This window comes from Octopus bimaculoides, chromosome 7 (genome assembly GCF_046866305.1).
Source record: "Octopus bimaculoides isolate indiv1 chromosome 7, ASM4686630v1, whole genome shotgun sequence".
NCBI classification, from domain to species: Eukaryota; Metazoa; Mollusca; class Cephalopoda; order Octopoda; family Octopodidae; genus Octopus; species Octopus bimaculoides.
Genome location: NC_142934.1, coordinates 5,105,029 through 5,121,321, shown reverse-complemented (window position 1 = coordinate 5,121,321; position 16,293 = coordinate 5,105,029). Strand labels below are relative to the sequence as shown.

The window sequence follows — 16,293 nt, the reverse complement described above, 5'->3', positions numbered from 1 at the left end:
TAAATTACTTTTATAGAAATACAGTTTGAGAATAAGTAAAATTGTGAACCAAAATAAAATAAAAAACATACTGCAAAGTTAAGATGGCTTTTGCAAGACAAATATCAAATAGATTTAACTTACTGTACTGTTAATGCTTGCCAATAATTTGCCATTAAATTCAACTAAACTGTAGGCTGCACCTTTGATTTCTTTTTCAGCAACAACAGTCAGTTTACCTGGAAAAAGAGAAACAGAAAATGTATTCATTTATTTAATTTCACACAGCCATGTGTACATCTATACATACACACACAATATACATGCACCTACATACACATTAGCATGCAATATATATATTACACGTGTCTGAATTTTCTGAATTTTCAGATTTTTTTATATACTAGGCTACTTGGTTTTAAATTGAATTAATATTCAATTTATCACCCTATCTATATAAATATATATATATATATATATATATATATATACACACACACACTATATATATATATATATATATATATATATATATATATATATATATATATATATATATATATATATATATATATTTATGTATGCATGTACACACACACACACATATATATACACACACACACTCTGTCTCTCTCTTTCATATATGTGTACACACACAAGCACTTATTTTTTAATATAGTTAAAAAAAAAAGTAGTTCTGTAAGAAAGCCACCTGAAAACCTGCCATAGCTTGAAGGAGAGCCAGACACATCTAAAGAGGCAAGCAGAGAGTGAAAATAAAATAAACAACACTTACCATCATTATAATGAAAAATGATGATTCTGCCCTGTTTCGGTTCAGCTTCCTCAGCATTAACCATTGCAGTTCCAACAATGTAATAGGTATTTGGATCATCTCCAAGTCTTGCCGAGATTAAACTTGATGCAAACTCATTGGCCATTAGCTGGTGGGCATGATGCACTAAAGAATAGACACGTCATCTTGTTTGTAAGGTAGGACAAGAAAGTGGAGAAGAGACAGCAGTAGCAATGAGTAATGTGTAAAGGGGAAAGAGACAATAAAAAAACAAAACGGAATGCGTAGCTGTTAGAACCCATGGCGAGATCACAATCCCAGATTTTGAAGCCTTAACCCTTTTGATACCAGCCTGGCTGAAACCACCTCTGGCTCGGTAGTACAAATGTCTTGTTTTCATAAGTTTGGAATTAAAATCTTCCACCAAACCTTAGTCACAATTTATGTTCCTAAAACTAGCTTAATGATGACTAAGTTATTTTACTAAATTCTTTGTTATATTTAAATTAATTGAAAGAAACTCAGAGCATCTCAACAGAAATACGGTAATGAAAGGGTTAAACAAAAGAGAGATCAAGTGCTTTAATGATCAAGTGCTTTAATGATCAAGTGCTTTAATGATCAAGTGCTTTAATGATCAAGTGCTTTAATGATCAAGTGCTTTAATGATCAAGTGCTTTAATGATCAAGTGCTTTAATGATCAAGTGCTTTAATGATCAAGTGCTTTAATGATCAAGTGCTTTAATGATCAAGTGCTTTAATGATCAAGTGCTTTAATGATCAAGTGCTTTAATGATCAAGTGCTTTAATGATCAAGTGCTTTAATGATCTGATGCAGACGCTTTGCAGCTTATGTTCAATAAAAGAAAAACAAACAGAGAAATTGAACTCAGGGCTTGGCTGTGTGGTTACAAAGCTTGTTTTGCAACCACACGGTTTTCGGTTCAGTCCCACTGTGCAGCACCTTAGACAGGTGACTTTACTGTAGCCCCAGACCAATCAATGCCTTATGAGAGAATTTCATAAGACAGAAACTGTATGGAAGCTTAATTTGTGTGTGTGTGTGTGTGTGTGTGTGTGTGTGTGCGCCTACCATCCACTTGACAACAGATGTTGATTTGATTTTTTACTTGTTTCAGTCATTTGATTGCAGCCATGCTGGAGCACCGCCTTAAAAATAAAAAATTACGTTCCCATGCCAGGAATCAAACCTGGGCCGCCTGGATGAAAGCCAGGTATCCTAACCACTAGACTACATGGGAGTGTGGCCTACTTATTTGTTAATGTCCCCGTAACATAGCAGTCCAACAAAAGAAAGAGAGACGTGATTGCTTTGAAGCAGACATAAAAAGGAGACAGAAAGACAATCAGCTCCTCAAAAGCTTTTCTCCATGACGTCGTAAATGGGGAAATAGATGTAAAAACGGAAAAGTTGCTACAAAAGAAAAGACAGACAGTAAAACCAAAGCAAACGGATAATGTACCTTCAAATGTATGCTGATCAATAATCAATAATGAATGGACTTCAACTTGGTCGCCGTACATATACTCAGGTATGGCACTCGTGCTACCGGTCATCTGCTTGGTGTTGGTACTATAGGATGTATTAGCTGCACGGACACTAGCACTGATTCGTGAAAGTCGAGTCCCACTTGCATCTTGGATATCCATTCTCATAGAAATCACTCCAAATGTTTGAGAGGCCTCTTGGTAAGCAATCCGACTGAAAGAAAATAAATGTCCATAATATCATCACAATGTATTATTATCATCATCATCATCATCATAATGACCACTTTTGTATACTTGCATGGGTCAGACAATTTGTTGAGGTGGATTTTCTACAGCTGAATACCATTCCTGTCCCTAACCCTCGCCTGTTTCCAAACAAGGTAATATTTCCCCCATGGCTGGACATGTTCTCACAAATGCTGAAAATGAATGATACTGGTTGCATGACAGGGACTATCACAAGATGTCACGATGAGAAGACACAAACATACACACCCTCACAATCCCTCCCTCTCTCTCTCTCTCTCACTCACACAACAGGGTTTTTATTTTCGGTTTCTGTATATCGAATCCACTCACAAGCCTGGGGGGGGGGGCTAGGGCTACAGTCAAGGGCACCTGCTGATGGTGCCACACAGTGGGGTCGCATCCAAAACAATGTGATTAGGAGGCGTACTTCTTAACCATACAGCTACACCTGCCCCTTTAACTTCCCTAATTAAACTTTACCGTCTTCAATTCCTCCCAAACAAAACCGAACTGTTAAGTACTCATCTGGTTAAAAGCTATTTGCTGCCGCATGGGCCAGTCAACCCCATTCTTTGCGGCATGCCTCGATTTGAGAGCCATTGGTTAAACAAGCCAATATAATAAATACATGAGTGGGTCAATGAAACTTACCGTGGAGACTCTGAAAGTGCAATTGTCCGTATATGTAGCTTCTGGATTTCATCAATTGTTCCAATAGTCAAAGTGCTATCATTGGCCAGAGCAAGACTGAATTGAATATATAAGAACACAAAATTAGTCATATGAAATTGAAGGAATGCAAGCAGGCTCAAAACTTTTCAAGAAAATAGACTGGCAGCTAACAGAAACAACAGCAGCATAACAATCAGTAACAATAGTCAAAGATAGCACATGAGTGTGACTGTTAGCCCAAAGATCTATTAAATAAGAAAATAATAACAGATTATTCAGTCTATTACATCTCCATTTTAAAAAAGTGGTTTAGGATCCAACCAAAACAAATTGATCCATTTCCTGGATGAAGTTTGAGTTTGAATCTCGGATTATTAGGAATAACAAACTGAATGACTGATCAAAATGTGTGCTTTGACCACAGCTGCTATGTACAGTCTCACCAAGATAACCGAGTCATTAATGTTCTTGTTTGCAAGCCAAATGGTTGACAATTCATATCTAATCACCAGTCCTCAGGCAAAAACACTTAATCCTCTTGCTAACTCTACCAGCTACTAAATAGTTTTTATAAGAGGTTATTGTTCAGGATTCTAAGTGAGCAGGAGGATTGGAAAACAAACTGTATAATTGAAAAGCATCATCTTAGCTCCTTAAGTCATGAAACATCACTTTTTTTTTTAAGTGCCCAAATATAAAGAACACTTAATAAATTGGGCCACCATGAGCCCTTAACTAGAAATTAGTGGTTACCACACATTTCAAAAAGCCACTATTCTCCTGCTGAGAAACATGAGGCTTAACCCTTTAGCATTCACATTATTGTCAAAGCATCCTTCCAGCAGCCCCTGCTGGTCTTTCCTCTGCAACTGTAATAAATTCTATTTTAGTTGACTTGTGTTTTTTTTTTTGGGGGGGGGGATAACTTGCTAAAAGAATCCAGGTTTTGGATCTGGCTCAGATTATTAAAATGGTTGAGAACCACAGGGCTGAAGAATAATAAAAATTGAACACAAATTAACAACTTACCTGTCAGGGTAACCTTCTGAATTTAATGGACACATATGGTTGACTTCTCTTAAGTTGACATTAGAAAATACCAACTTATGATTACTGGAGTAGATAACTGTTGGACGGTCTGAACAGGCAAACACATTTACCGTGGACAGACTTCGAAATGTCCGGAGGCCAGTTGGCTGGGTGCCAAGGGTCACTTTCTTTTTATCACAAAGATACCCTGGAATAAAAATTCACTAGGTTTAATAAACAACAGCTTTTTATATGTCTAAATGTTTTAATGAGATTATCACAGTTTGGATTATTAACATCATCTTTCAAGATGAAATATTTTGTAATATTTATATCTAGGTTAAGGTATCGAGTTGGCAGAATCATTAACATGCCTGGCAAAATGCTTAGCAGCATTTCACCTGTCTTTATGTTCCGAGTTCAAATTCTGCCATGGTCAACTTTACCTTTCAGGGTCTCAATGTAATCGACTTAATCCCTCCCCTGAACCTGCTGGCTTTGTGCCAAAGTTTCAAACCAATATTTACATCTAGGTTTGGTTTGGTTTGGTTCCTTACATGTGCATACTTTTTTATTTTTCTTTGTTTTGATTTGTTTTTACTTGCTGGATCTGGAGAAAGGGGAAGGGTCCATGGTCACTGCAGGTCTTCCTTGACCAGTGAAACTCGTGCTGTTAATGTTCCTTTTAAACCTTTGTAAATCAACACCTGCAAAAAAGAAATGAGCAGGGAAGGGACTCCAGAGGGTCATATGCTCTCGGAAGGAGTGGCTATAGTAATAATTAGTGCAGGGTCACGGGGTGGGGTGCACTGCAAGGGTTATAGGAGATGAATGGGAAAGGAGTGCTTGAAAGGTGGTGGCAGCAGGAGTACAACCAATTCTACCAGCTTGCTGCCTTAGTAAAAGATAAAACAATAATGGTTTCAAATTTTGACACAAGTCCAGCAATTTCAGAGGAGAGGGTCATGTTGATTATATCAACCCCGGTACTCAACTGGTACTTATTTTATTGACCCTGAAAAGATGAAAAGCCAAGTCAACCTCAGCAGGATTTGAACCCTGAACATAAAGACAGACAAAACACCACTAAGCTTTTCGCACGGCATGCTAACGACTCAATTAGCTCACTACCTTAAGTACTGATAATAATGGCAATGGATCCATCCATCCATCCAGATTCTTTTTCCCTATTGTTGTGACGGTGTTAACCAATAATCAGCAGCAGCTTGCTTGCAATATTCACCAGTCAAAGCATGCAGCAAGATCCATAACCATTCACATGATATTTGCACCAACATATTAAAATACATTAAAAAAAGATGGGTTTGTTTTTTTTTTGTATCAATAAAGAAGGCAGCAGACATAAATAATTACCAGGATGGCGCTGATGCTGGAAGTTCCATATCAGCAAATGCTGAGGAGTGGAGCAAATGTATGTAGGTGGTGACAATGGTGATAGCTTAGGTAATAATGGTAATCTTGCATTGGTGACCTAAAACAATGAGAAAACCTGGACATGTCCTTACCAGTTTCTATGTTGAGGTTAAAATAGAACAGAGAACCATCACCAAGAGCACAAAGAAGATAGTGGATCCCTTCAAATGCTGCTATCAAAATAGACCGAGGAATAATTTCTGCAAAACAAAATGAGAAACAGTTAAATGAATGGTGAATGAGGATTTTATGAACAGATGGAAATTTACAGAAGACACAAACAAACAAACAAACATTTGCTAAAACAAATATCTTGGCAGCTTGCTTCAGTCACATGGTTTGGGATTCAGTTCCCTTGTGTGGAACCATGAGCAAGCGTGTTCTAATACGGTATTGGGTCAATTAAAGTTTTCTGATTGAATTTGGGAGGCAGAAACTGAGAGATATCCAGGGAGGAGGTCCCTTCTTGATATTGTGCAATAATTGTATAGTGTCCACTTTCATGCAAGTAGTGTAGCTACTTTGCAATAACCATCATTTAATGTCCATTGTCCATGCTGGTTATGGGTTGAAGGGTTTGACCAGAGCTGTCAAGCTGGGGAGCAGCACCAGGCTGCAGTCTGTGTTGGCTTGGTTTCTACAGCTGGATGTCCTTCCTAATGCCAGCCACTTTACAGAAGGTGCTGGGTGCTTTTATGTGGCACCGCACATAACCTTCCATGGAAAACATACCTGGCCATTAAGCTGTTTCAAGTTTACAGAATCAGAGGAAATGTTACCTAGCTTGGCAACAGGTGAGAGTTGGCTACAATAAGAGCATCCAGCTGTAAAAAATTTCCCTCAATAAATTTTGCTTGACCCATGTAAGCATGGAAAAGTAGATGTTAAAGTGATGATGATATCCGTCAACCAGGCAGCAGAAGTCAAGTCAAGTTTGTTGTTAGACAAACAGACTAAGCAATTAATCTTTGATTGTAGCAGGACTTTCAACTCAACCATGTGGCCAGTAATCAGGCAAGTGCATTTCCATGGCTTAAATCCAGCAAGACTTATTTGAATTGTTGTGAACTCTAGTAGTTAGTACGAAGGATTAGCTAGTGTGAATTTTAAGTCATAGCTCTCTACAACAAAATGATTTTACTTTCCAATTGTACTATAAATGCTAAATGTACATAAATAAACTAATGTAGTAATTATTTTCTCTTTCTTCACGTTCTTCAACTTGTTAATGAAATTTTTTTCTGCAATTATGAAACTGTGTATTTCTTTTATAGCGGTTAAAAGAACACAAATTTATTTATCTTCAACATACATGCACGCATAAAATGTCCGTTAGCGTTTCAGAGTATATATTTCTCGCTATGGCGTTTATGTAGCTGGAGTATAATGATAACACATATAAGTAAGTTATAAGTGACGTGTTTATCAATATAGATTCCTACTTCAAAAGTAGGATATATTTATTATCTATTTCCAAATAGGAAACATATAAAAAAGATAAAAGTAGTGGTACACAAACAAACTCCAAACCGTCTATAAAAACAATGTTTCCTTTGCAAAACAAAAAGAAAATGAAAGATCTTACTTACCACCACCTAACATCTCGACATGCAAAGTTTCAAAGGTTGAAAGAAGTAATACTCGAGCAGATATGTCTGTCCACAAGCCAACGGCACACAGTTCAGAATGTGTTGTTCCATCCTTCAAAGGACCAATGTCTAGACAAGCTACTTCATATTCCATCACAGATTTACTAAAACACAGATCAAGACGCAAAGTTGAAAGTTATATAAAATGGTCTTCAATAAAGATTTTTAAAAATTCAATAAATCAGTATTACTACTACTACTACTACTACTACTAAGGCAGCAAACTGGCAGAATCCTTAGCATGCTGGACGAAATGCTTTGAGGTATTTCACCCATCGTTACATTCTGAGTTCAAATTCCACCAAAGTTAATTTTGCCTTTCATCTTTTCAGGGTCAATAAATTAAGTACCTGTTACGCACTGGAGTCGATGTAATCGACTTAATCCCTGTGTCTGTCCTTGTTTGTCCCTATGTTGAGCCCCTAGTGGGCAATAAAGAAATAAGTTACACAACACCGGCATCGGACACGACTACGATTTCACTTGGCTTAACGGGTCTTCTCGAGCATGGCTGGATACAAAACCATCAACAACATTAACGATGACAAAAATTAATTAAAAACAAAGTTTCAATAGAAATGAGCAACTTGCCTGATTTGTTTCAGTTCTCCCTGAAGTACTTCCAGATAAAAGAGTTCACTTCCAACAGCAACAACACACTGTTTCTGATTACAGCTGCATACGCTTATATTGCGGTTCTCAGGGTGTTTCCACTCCTGTACAAGCCTCTTACTACTCCCACTAATAAGTCGAACACACGCAGGGGTAACCTGAAATTGCCAAAACAGAAACAGAATCTAAATATAAGCCAATTTTTAAAAGGAATTCTAAGTTTTATATTATTTTTAAAACTAAACAAAACATAACACTTTCCAACCATTAGCACAACATGTCTCGAAAAATAAGACAACTGGAATATATATTGATAGGAAAACCATTGTAGGACCACACCTGTCAATATATTTCTGCAATACATAAAACAACAATCAACATTTAATGTCCACTAGTCAATTATTTACATTTGACTGATATAGAACTGTATACACTAGTCAATGCTTGTATGGGTCAGACAGAATTAGTTGAGACAGATTTTATACAGCTAGATCCTTTTCAAGCAAGGTTGATATTTTCTCATGGCTGGATACATTCTTCACAGAAGACTGGAAATGAACAACCTTGCTTCTATAACAATGATGCTTCTTTCAACCATCATATGGTGTTAAGACAACGGCACACACAAGCACATACATACATACACCATATATACATACACACACCATATATATATATATATACAGCGGGCTTCTTTCAGTTTCCATCTACCAAATCTACTCACAAAGCTTTGATCAGCCCAAGGTACTGTCCAATAGGACTGAACCTAAAACACATGCAGTTGTAAAGCAAGCTTCTTAACCACACGGCTGTGCCTTACTGAAGATATTTTCAAAGACTTATACCATCAACCTAATAATGCCAGTCATATTCACCTGAATCAACTGATTATGATCAACATTGCCACAATAGAATGTTTCCTGGTCGCCATCAAAACCGGCCAGTTCTGTTTCTTCAACTTCTTCTCCACTAAACATCAAAACACTGTCAAGAAATAAAAAATCATCTCACATTAATCCATTTATTATTTTTTGCAATCAAATAAATGAAAAATCTAAGATATTAATGAGGCAGTTGCGGTGTCCTGAAAATAAAGACTATTGATTGTATCTAACTGGAGAAACACTTTCCATCAAAGCTCGGAGATCAGGGAATCTCTTGTGTAATGACTGAAAGAATACAATCAAGAAGACAAGCAAATGAAACAGGAGTTTCTCTGAAGGAACTCTGAAGTCACATTACTTGACAACATGCAAAGCTCAAAGATCAGGCCATAGCTCAAAGACCCATGGCAAGCCACTTCTCCAATTTAAAAGCTAACAATTCCATTACTATGGACATGTGCTAAGAATATCACAGGAAAGAAGCACAAGACAGATTCTTCAAGCTGAGCCAACTGGCAGGAGGCCTAGGGGTAGACCAAGAATGAGATCATTGGGTGATGTCCATTATCTCAGTTGGGAATCCAGCCTGAAAGTGTAATAATGGTTGCTTCTGACAGAAGCCTACGGGGCAGGGAGGTGCCTGAGGATTCTATCCCAGAACAGTGGGTGGAGAAATTGAATAATGAACAGACAGATGAAGATAGTGTTTTACAAGTAATAGGGACAGGACTGAGCAAGTTTTTCGGCAATTCTCTTTTCTAGTAAGCTAACAGAGGTCAGAAAAAGTTTGAACACAAACTCACCGAGATTGGCCAACAAATGAAATCACTAACATATTATCATGAACTTCTGAATCCACTCTCAAAGGCCAGATACCTGGGAAAAAATACAAATAGGATATTCTGGAATAAATTTATATGAAATACAAAGAAAAAAAATGATTCCCTAGAATAATACAAACAATTAAAATTTGTTTTTTGCTAACATATTCTACACACATGTCATCTAGAACAGACATTCGACAAGAATGTTCCAAAGTTCCCACATATAAACATGAAATTTTGGGGAGAGGGAGCAACCAAGTTAAAACATGTTCATACCTTTAATACCAGGAAGGTCGATGCTGGCATGTTCATGGATTCCAATACCGTTCCTTATGATTCGTAAAGATCCTTCTTTATAAGCACCAGAACATGTCACTAACTGCATAAACAAACAAAAACAATAATAACAACATAACTAAACAGAATTCAAAATCAAATGTATCAGGATCAAGATTGTAAACATTATTTCTTGAAAATCATCATTACAACAGAGTGAAATCTAAAGTAACTCACTCTCTCTCTCTCTCATATATTTCCCCTTACAATTTAGAATGCAGCCTGACAGCAAATTCAAAATAGAAAATGAATTTTTAATTGAAGATATTTCAGTGCTAAATACCATCTCCAACCTAATCATTCAATTATTTAACCCTTTTGATACCAATCCGGCTGAAACTGCTCCTGGCTCTGTAGTACAAATGTCTCGTTTTCAGAAGTTCTGAATTAAAATCTTCCACCAAACCTTAGTCACAATTTATGTTCCTAACCCTAGCTTAATGATAACTAAGTTATTTTACTAAATTCTTTGTTACATCTAAAATTAATTGAAAGAAACACAGAGCATCTCAACAAAAATATGGTAACAAAAGGGTTAAAGAATGGTATCCATTTTCTCAAACAGGTTTCCTAAACCAAAATGTGTATCATGCATTGCCGAAATGAGTGCAATGTAATGTCGGAGAAAGATGTTTATATTCATTTTACTTTTTTATCAAAAGCCATAAGACTGAGTAACTTTGCAAATCTCCATTACATAATGACTTTTATTTACAATAATTCAATATAAGGCGGTGAGCTGGCAGAATCGTTAGCATGCCAGGCGAAATACTCAGCGGTATTTTGTCTGCCATTACATTCTGAGTTCAAGTTCCGCCGAGGTTGATTTTGCATTTTATCCTTTCGGAGTCGATTAAATAAGTACTAGTTACGTACTGGGGTCGATGTAATCGACTTAATCCCTGTCTGCCCTTTGTCCCCTCTATGTTTAGCCCCCTGTGGGCAATAAAGAAATAAATATTAATTCAGGATAAAGCCTTAAATATATTCAGCCCTGCTGTGATATATTTTCTGTGATAAAATGTCGAAGAAGTGACCGAAACATTTAAATGGATGTGATTTTTTTTAAGATTGGACTCAATCTTGAGTCAGATTGTATATCTGAAATTAATTAATTAATTAATTATGTGATGTTTATCAGACAATTAGTGGACATGTAAAAGTACAGAATTAAAAATTTTACAAAATCATTATCTTAATCCTTTAGCACTCAGATTACTGTCAAATGTAAAGCACCATCCGAACGTGGCCGATGCCAGTACCCCCTACTGGCTCCCGTGCCAGTGGCATATAAGAAGCACTATCCAAACGTGATTGATGCCAGGACCACCTGACTGGCTCCTGTGCCAATGGCACGTAAAAGCACCCAATACACTCTTGGAGTGGTTGGTGTTAGGAAGGGCAACCAGCTGTAGAAACTCTGCCAAATCAGATTGGAGCCTGGTGCAGCCTCCTGGCTCTCCAGACCTCAGTCAAACCATCCAACCCATGCCAGCATGGAAAAGAGACGTTAAACGATGATGATGATGATGATTGTTTTGAATTAATCACACATTATTTCATAGCTTCAACATTTCAATGATGTAATTGTTGATATTTAGAATGACAGCTGTGAGACTGGATCTGGCCAGTTTGAACGCAAGACGGGTCGAATATTTTGGGCTGTGTACAACTGGTTTAAATCCTAAACAGTTAACTGCATCACAAGATAAACTCTATTGAATAAAAGGATAAATCAAAACTAACACAACTGATTTTAACAGAATGGAGAAGATGGAGAAGTCTTAAAATGTAAATTCTCCTGCTTACCTGACCTTGGCCTTGCCTTTCCAAGTCAACAACGCACATGTCGACAATTGGACCTAAATTGGTGAAAGTTTCCATAATTTGAACATAAGAACCATTATCATTTGGGTTGATATTCAACTGTCAACGAAAATAGAAAATTTCAGAAATTAAAATCAAAATCATCAACAATAATTTACTGTATATACGTATACATACATTCAAGTATGCATGTATGTATGTACACATGCTTATATATATAAACATAGGTATAATATCTAAATATTGAGTAAGAAGAAAAGATCTCTAAAGTTCATATTTTGTTAAAATGCATTAAGATGGTTGTCGTCATTACCAATGACCACATTCTAACAATTCCTGAGCTTCTTCATACCATTTCTAAAATTCTTCTGGTCTGAAGGTAAAAAATATAAAGGGGATACAGTAATCCCTCGACTATTGCAGGTGTTATGTTCCAAAACCCCCTGCAATAGGTGAAAATCTACGAAGTAGAAACAATACAGTGTATTGTTTTTTATTATTTTTATAAGTTGTATATATTTATTATATTATAAACGCAAAACATGTCATGTGCTGTTTATCTTGATATGAGATCACCGTGTCACACACATATGGTTGTGATGCATGTGCCTGGTGTACTCTTATCAGATGGGTAATCATGATGGGTATATTGGGTTTCGTATATTTCTACCCCAGTGTCACTTTGATGGCATGCATTGCTTTCTAACTCAATAATAATAAAACTTACCTTAATTAACTGAGAATCTCCCAACCTGGAACCAATGTATACAACTCCATTATCCAAGTAAGTAATACATTCTGCAATTGTTGTCTAAAAGGAGGGAAAAAAAGAAATGAAAGTTTTAGTTCAGAGGTATTAATAATGAACTAAATAAACAAAATTACAATATGAATGCTTAATGCATCCAATCAATGTAGTAGTTATGAACTATTTTACATTTCAATTAGAACATGCAGAAAGTGTGATAAAAGGATATAAAATAAGATTTAATATTTCAAAATCTCTAAATAAAATGAAACTCATTCAGTTTTATATTATTTTGTGCTAAGATCCATTTTTAATGTTAATTCATTAATGAGCAAATTTATTAGGAAGAAGAGGTAAGACTTTTAAGAGCGCCAAAATTTTAGAGAATACAACTTCTAAAATTGCAGAAGAGATTTGCTTCCAAAATGGTTTTCAGCTCAGTCCCAGTGTGGCACTTTGTGCAAGTGTCTTCTCCTGTGGCACCAGGCCAAACAAAGCCAAGTGGACTTGGCAAATGGAAACTGAAAGAATCTCATTATGTATATGCGTGTGTGTGTGTTTTACAGTCTTCTTTCCTTGGCATCACATGATAGTTGTATGCAAGTGTCACCATGATGCAAGCAATATCCTTTATTTCTAATCTTCAATGATATGTCTGGTTATGGGGAAATATTACCCTACAAGGAGATACACACACACACACACATATATATATATACAAACAGGCTTTTATACAGATTCTATCAACCACATTTCACTCGACCCAACAGTAGAAGAGACTTATTCAAGGTGCCACACTGTGAGACCAAACATGAAACCTCAATTACAAAACAAACTCCATATCCACATGGCCAAGCTTTGCACTTATAGCTAAGGATGCTCTAGACATACTTAAACTACAATGATTACATCACAGCAGGTTCGATATATTTATAATAACTGAACCTATCTTTGTATCCAGTATGATGGTGAAAATTTTACTAAGAATCTGAGTGTTTAGACAAGCAATTTCATCATTAAGTACTCTATTTCAGAACAATTACAATGATGTTAAATCAATGAAAGTCTGAAGATATAATATTAAGTGCCCAGGTTTCAAAAAAAAAATTGTTTCTAATTTTGGAACAAGACCAGCAATTTTGGGAGGAGGGGGTTGGTTGATTACATCAATCCCAGTACTGAATACATACTTATTTTACTGACCCAGAAAGAATAAAAAGCAAAGTTAACCTCAGTGGGATTTGAACTCTCAGAATGTAAAGCTGGAAGGAATGCCACAAAGCATTTTGTCCAGCATGCTAACAAAACTGCCAGATCACCAATTTAAGAAACATAATCCAAGCTTTTATGCAACTTACCTCACCCAGGAGTTCTACTTTTAAATCCTTTACTACAACAGTGCCATCCATTTTCTCCTCTTTTTCAAGAAACAGCATGAAAAGTCTTCCGGCCATATCACCAAGCAGGTAGCGGGATCCATCCACTTTACCATAGCATGTTAAAGGGCTTTGCTGTGACATTAAAGAAAAACAGTTATTACACATAAAGCTATAATTCATTTCCTTATAGGAACAGGAATATAATACTCGTCTAAACTTCAAGGCTTAGCTTCTTTAAAACAGATTAATTAACAGGTTAAAATTCTTGATTGCCTGGTTACTATATAGTTTAAGTGTGGTACTTTATACCACTTATCTTTCCACTTACAGTTATAATAATAAAATGTCAGAATTAAAAAATATATGTATAATGATAATAAAAAGTAACAACAAAAGAACAAGACCTCGATATTAGAAATAGAGGATTATTTATATATGTTGTAATTTAGAACAGTAAAAGGTTGTGACTATAGTACTCAGAGTTTCAAATGTCGAAGCGAAGAGTTACGATACATTCTCATCAGCTATTAATAGCAACAGACGCTATGAAAAACCGTTGAATAAAAGAGAAGTTACTCTAATAGGTAGAAAAGGAAAAGATAAAAAAAATCCACGCAACCATATTCTCACAATACATAGACATAAACCTCCTGCGTTCACAACGTCTACATACGTACACACTCACTTTTATTGCTGGTGGTGCAATGGGAATAAAATTGTCTCCTTTGTGATATGTGATTGACTCTTGTCCAATAATCAATGCTCCACAAAATGGCTCAGGGACTGTAAGAGAAAAATGGTTTTTTAGATGATAGCTTTTGGCCAAAAGGATCTATATGTAAATATGGGTCTTTCAAATGGGTTGCAAAATGTAAGAGTGTACGTTTAAATATTAAACGTTGAGTAGGACAAAAAGGTAATGCAATATTTTAAATCAGGCTAAAATTTAGTACACAAAACAGATATGAGCAACCCACTCACACAGGTATGCCTTCAGCTAAGGAGGCAAGTTGATAGCAGTTTCTAGACTGTCCCTTTCACAGGTTGACTCTAAGGTGGATCCTGTACTGTAACATAGTTACAATAGTATTTAACAGATGAAACCTAATTTTTCCCATATAACTTTCTCATTTTTCATAAACTATGACATAAATATCTTATTCAAGAACAATAGATGAGCTCACAGCTACCAACAAAGTTATTCAACACCGTCCCTCAAAAACCATTTTATCTCTTAAAGCTTTAGACATAAATTACTCACTTGCAATAACCATACAGGCTTCTGTTTCTACATTGTCTTGCTTCCATGGTCCTTTCTGAAATTCTTTCTCTTGAAGGCCAATCTGATAAGTTTTTACATGCCTCCCATGTTGGTCCTACAAAAAAGAAACATCAGAAGATCACAAACAATCAAATATATACTTAATTGGAATTTTTTTTATCTTCACCATCACTATCTTAACACCTGTTCATCTTTGCTGGTATGGGCCACACAGGATTCCATTTGCGGTATCAATTACTGTTTACCACATTTTGCCATTTGTATATCCATATTAGCAAACACAAGACAAAATACACAATGTCTGGCTCCAATACAACAAGAACCAGTTTTGCTCCCCACCTCTTTCTCTCATACTTTAACCCCTTATCCCCCAACATAAAATTGTCCTGCAACAACAGCCACCTTGTCTAATCCTCTGAACCACTTGGTCCTAAATTCCCCATCCTGTAACTTGAGGTTCTGCCCTGACACATCTTTACCACTATTTTCTCTCTTTCCCAACTGGAGTAACCACATACCTCCCTACAGCAAGACACCTGCTCTTGTCTCTCTCTCTATCATACATTAATCACTCATCTCTGGCAGAAAGCCGCCACCCTCAATACTACTCCCCCCTTTCAATTAAGGATCAAGTTACTTGATGACTTCACTGGTACCAGTGTCACATAAAAAGCACTCTGCACATTCTGCAAAGTGGTTGGCATTAAGAAAGGAATCTACCCACAGAAACCATGCCATGGCAGACACTGGAGCTTGGTGCAGTTCTCTAGCTTGCCACTTACTGTTGCACTGTCCAATTCATGCCAGTATGGAAAACAGAAATTAAATGATGATGAAGATGACAATGGGGAATATAATAATAATAACAAACATTAACAACAAACACCAAGAAGCTTACCTGGTAAATAAGAATAATAGTAGGGACCTGGCAGCCATGTAAGAACTGTATGTCTATCACAGTCAGTTCTTCTAAGCTGAAAATAAAGCAGAATTTTTAAAATTAAGAGCCAAATCAGCATAACTTTGTTACAGATGAATATATACACACACACACACACATATATATATATATATATGTAT

General features: G+C 36.3%; 1 protein-coding gene across 1 annotated transcript in view; it reads right to left on the bottom strand.

The window, feature by feature from the left end:
* LOC106882477 (DNA damage-binding protein 1) overlaps positions 1-16,293 on the bottom strand; it is a 30,435-nt gene that overhangs the window by 5,588 nt on the left and 8,554 nt on the right. The window contains exons 5-21 of the mRNA XM_014933164.3: positions 16,112-16,187; positions 15,193-15,307; positions 14,617-14,714; positions 13,911-14,063; positions 12,532-12,615; positions 11,787-11,903; positions 9,918-10,020; positions 9,621-9,693; positions 8,809-8,917; positions 7,913-8,091; positions 7,262-7,425; positions 5,765-5,872; positions 4,239-4,446; positions 3,189-3,284; positions 2,261-2,499; positions 776-940; positions 124-218 (exon numbers count right to left, since the gene is read on the bottom strand). Of these exons, the coding sequence (XP_014788650.1) occupies positions 124-218; positions 776-940; positions 2,261-2,499; positions 3,189-3,284; positions 4,239-4,446; positions 5,765-5,872; positions 7,262-7,425; positions 7,913-8,091; positions 8,809-8,917; positions 9,621-9,693; positions 9,918-10,020; positions 11,787-11,903; positions 12,532-12,615; positions 13,911-14,063; positions 14,617-14,714; positions 15,193-15,307; positions 16,112-16,187 (2,182 nt within the window). The remainder of the gene's footprint in view (positions 1-123; positions 219-775; positions 941-2,260; positions 2,500-3,188; positions 3,285-4,238; positions 4,447-5,764; positions 5,873-7,261; positions 7,426-7,912; positions 8,092-8,808; positions 8,918-9,620; positions 9,694-9,917; positions 10,021-11,786; positions 11,904-12,531; positions 12,616-13,910; positions 14,064-14,616; positions 14,715-15,192; positions 15,308-16,111; positions 16,188-16,293) is intronic.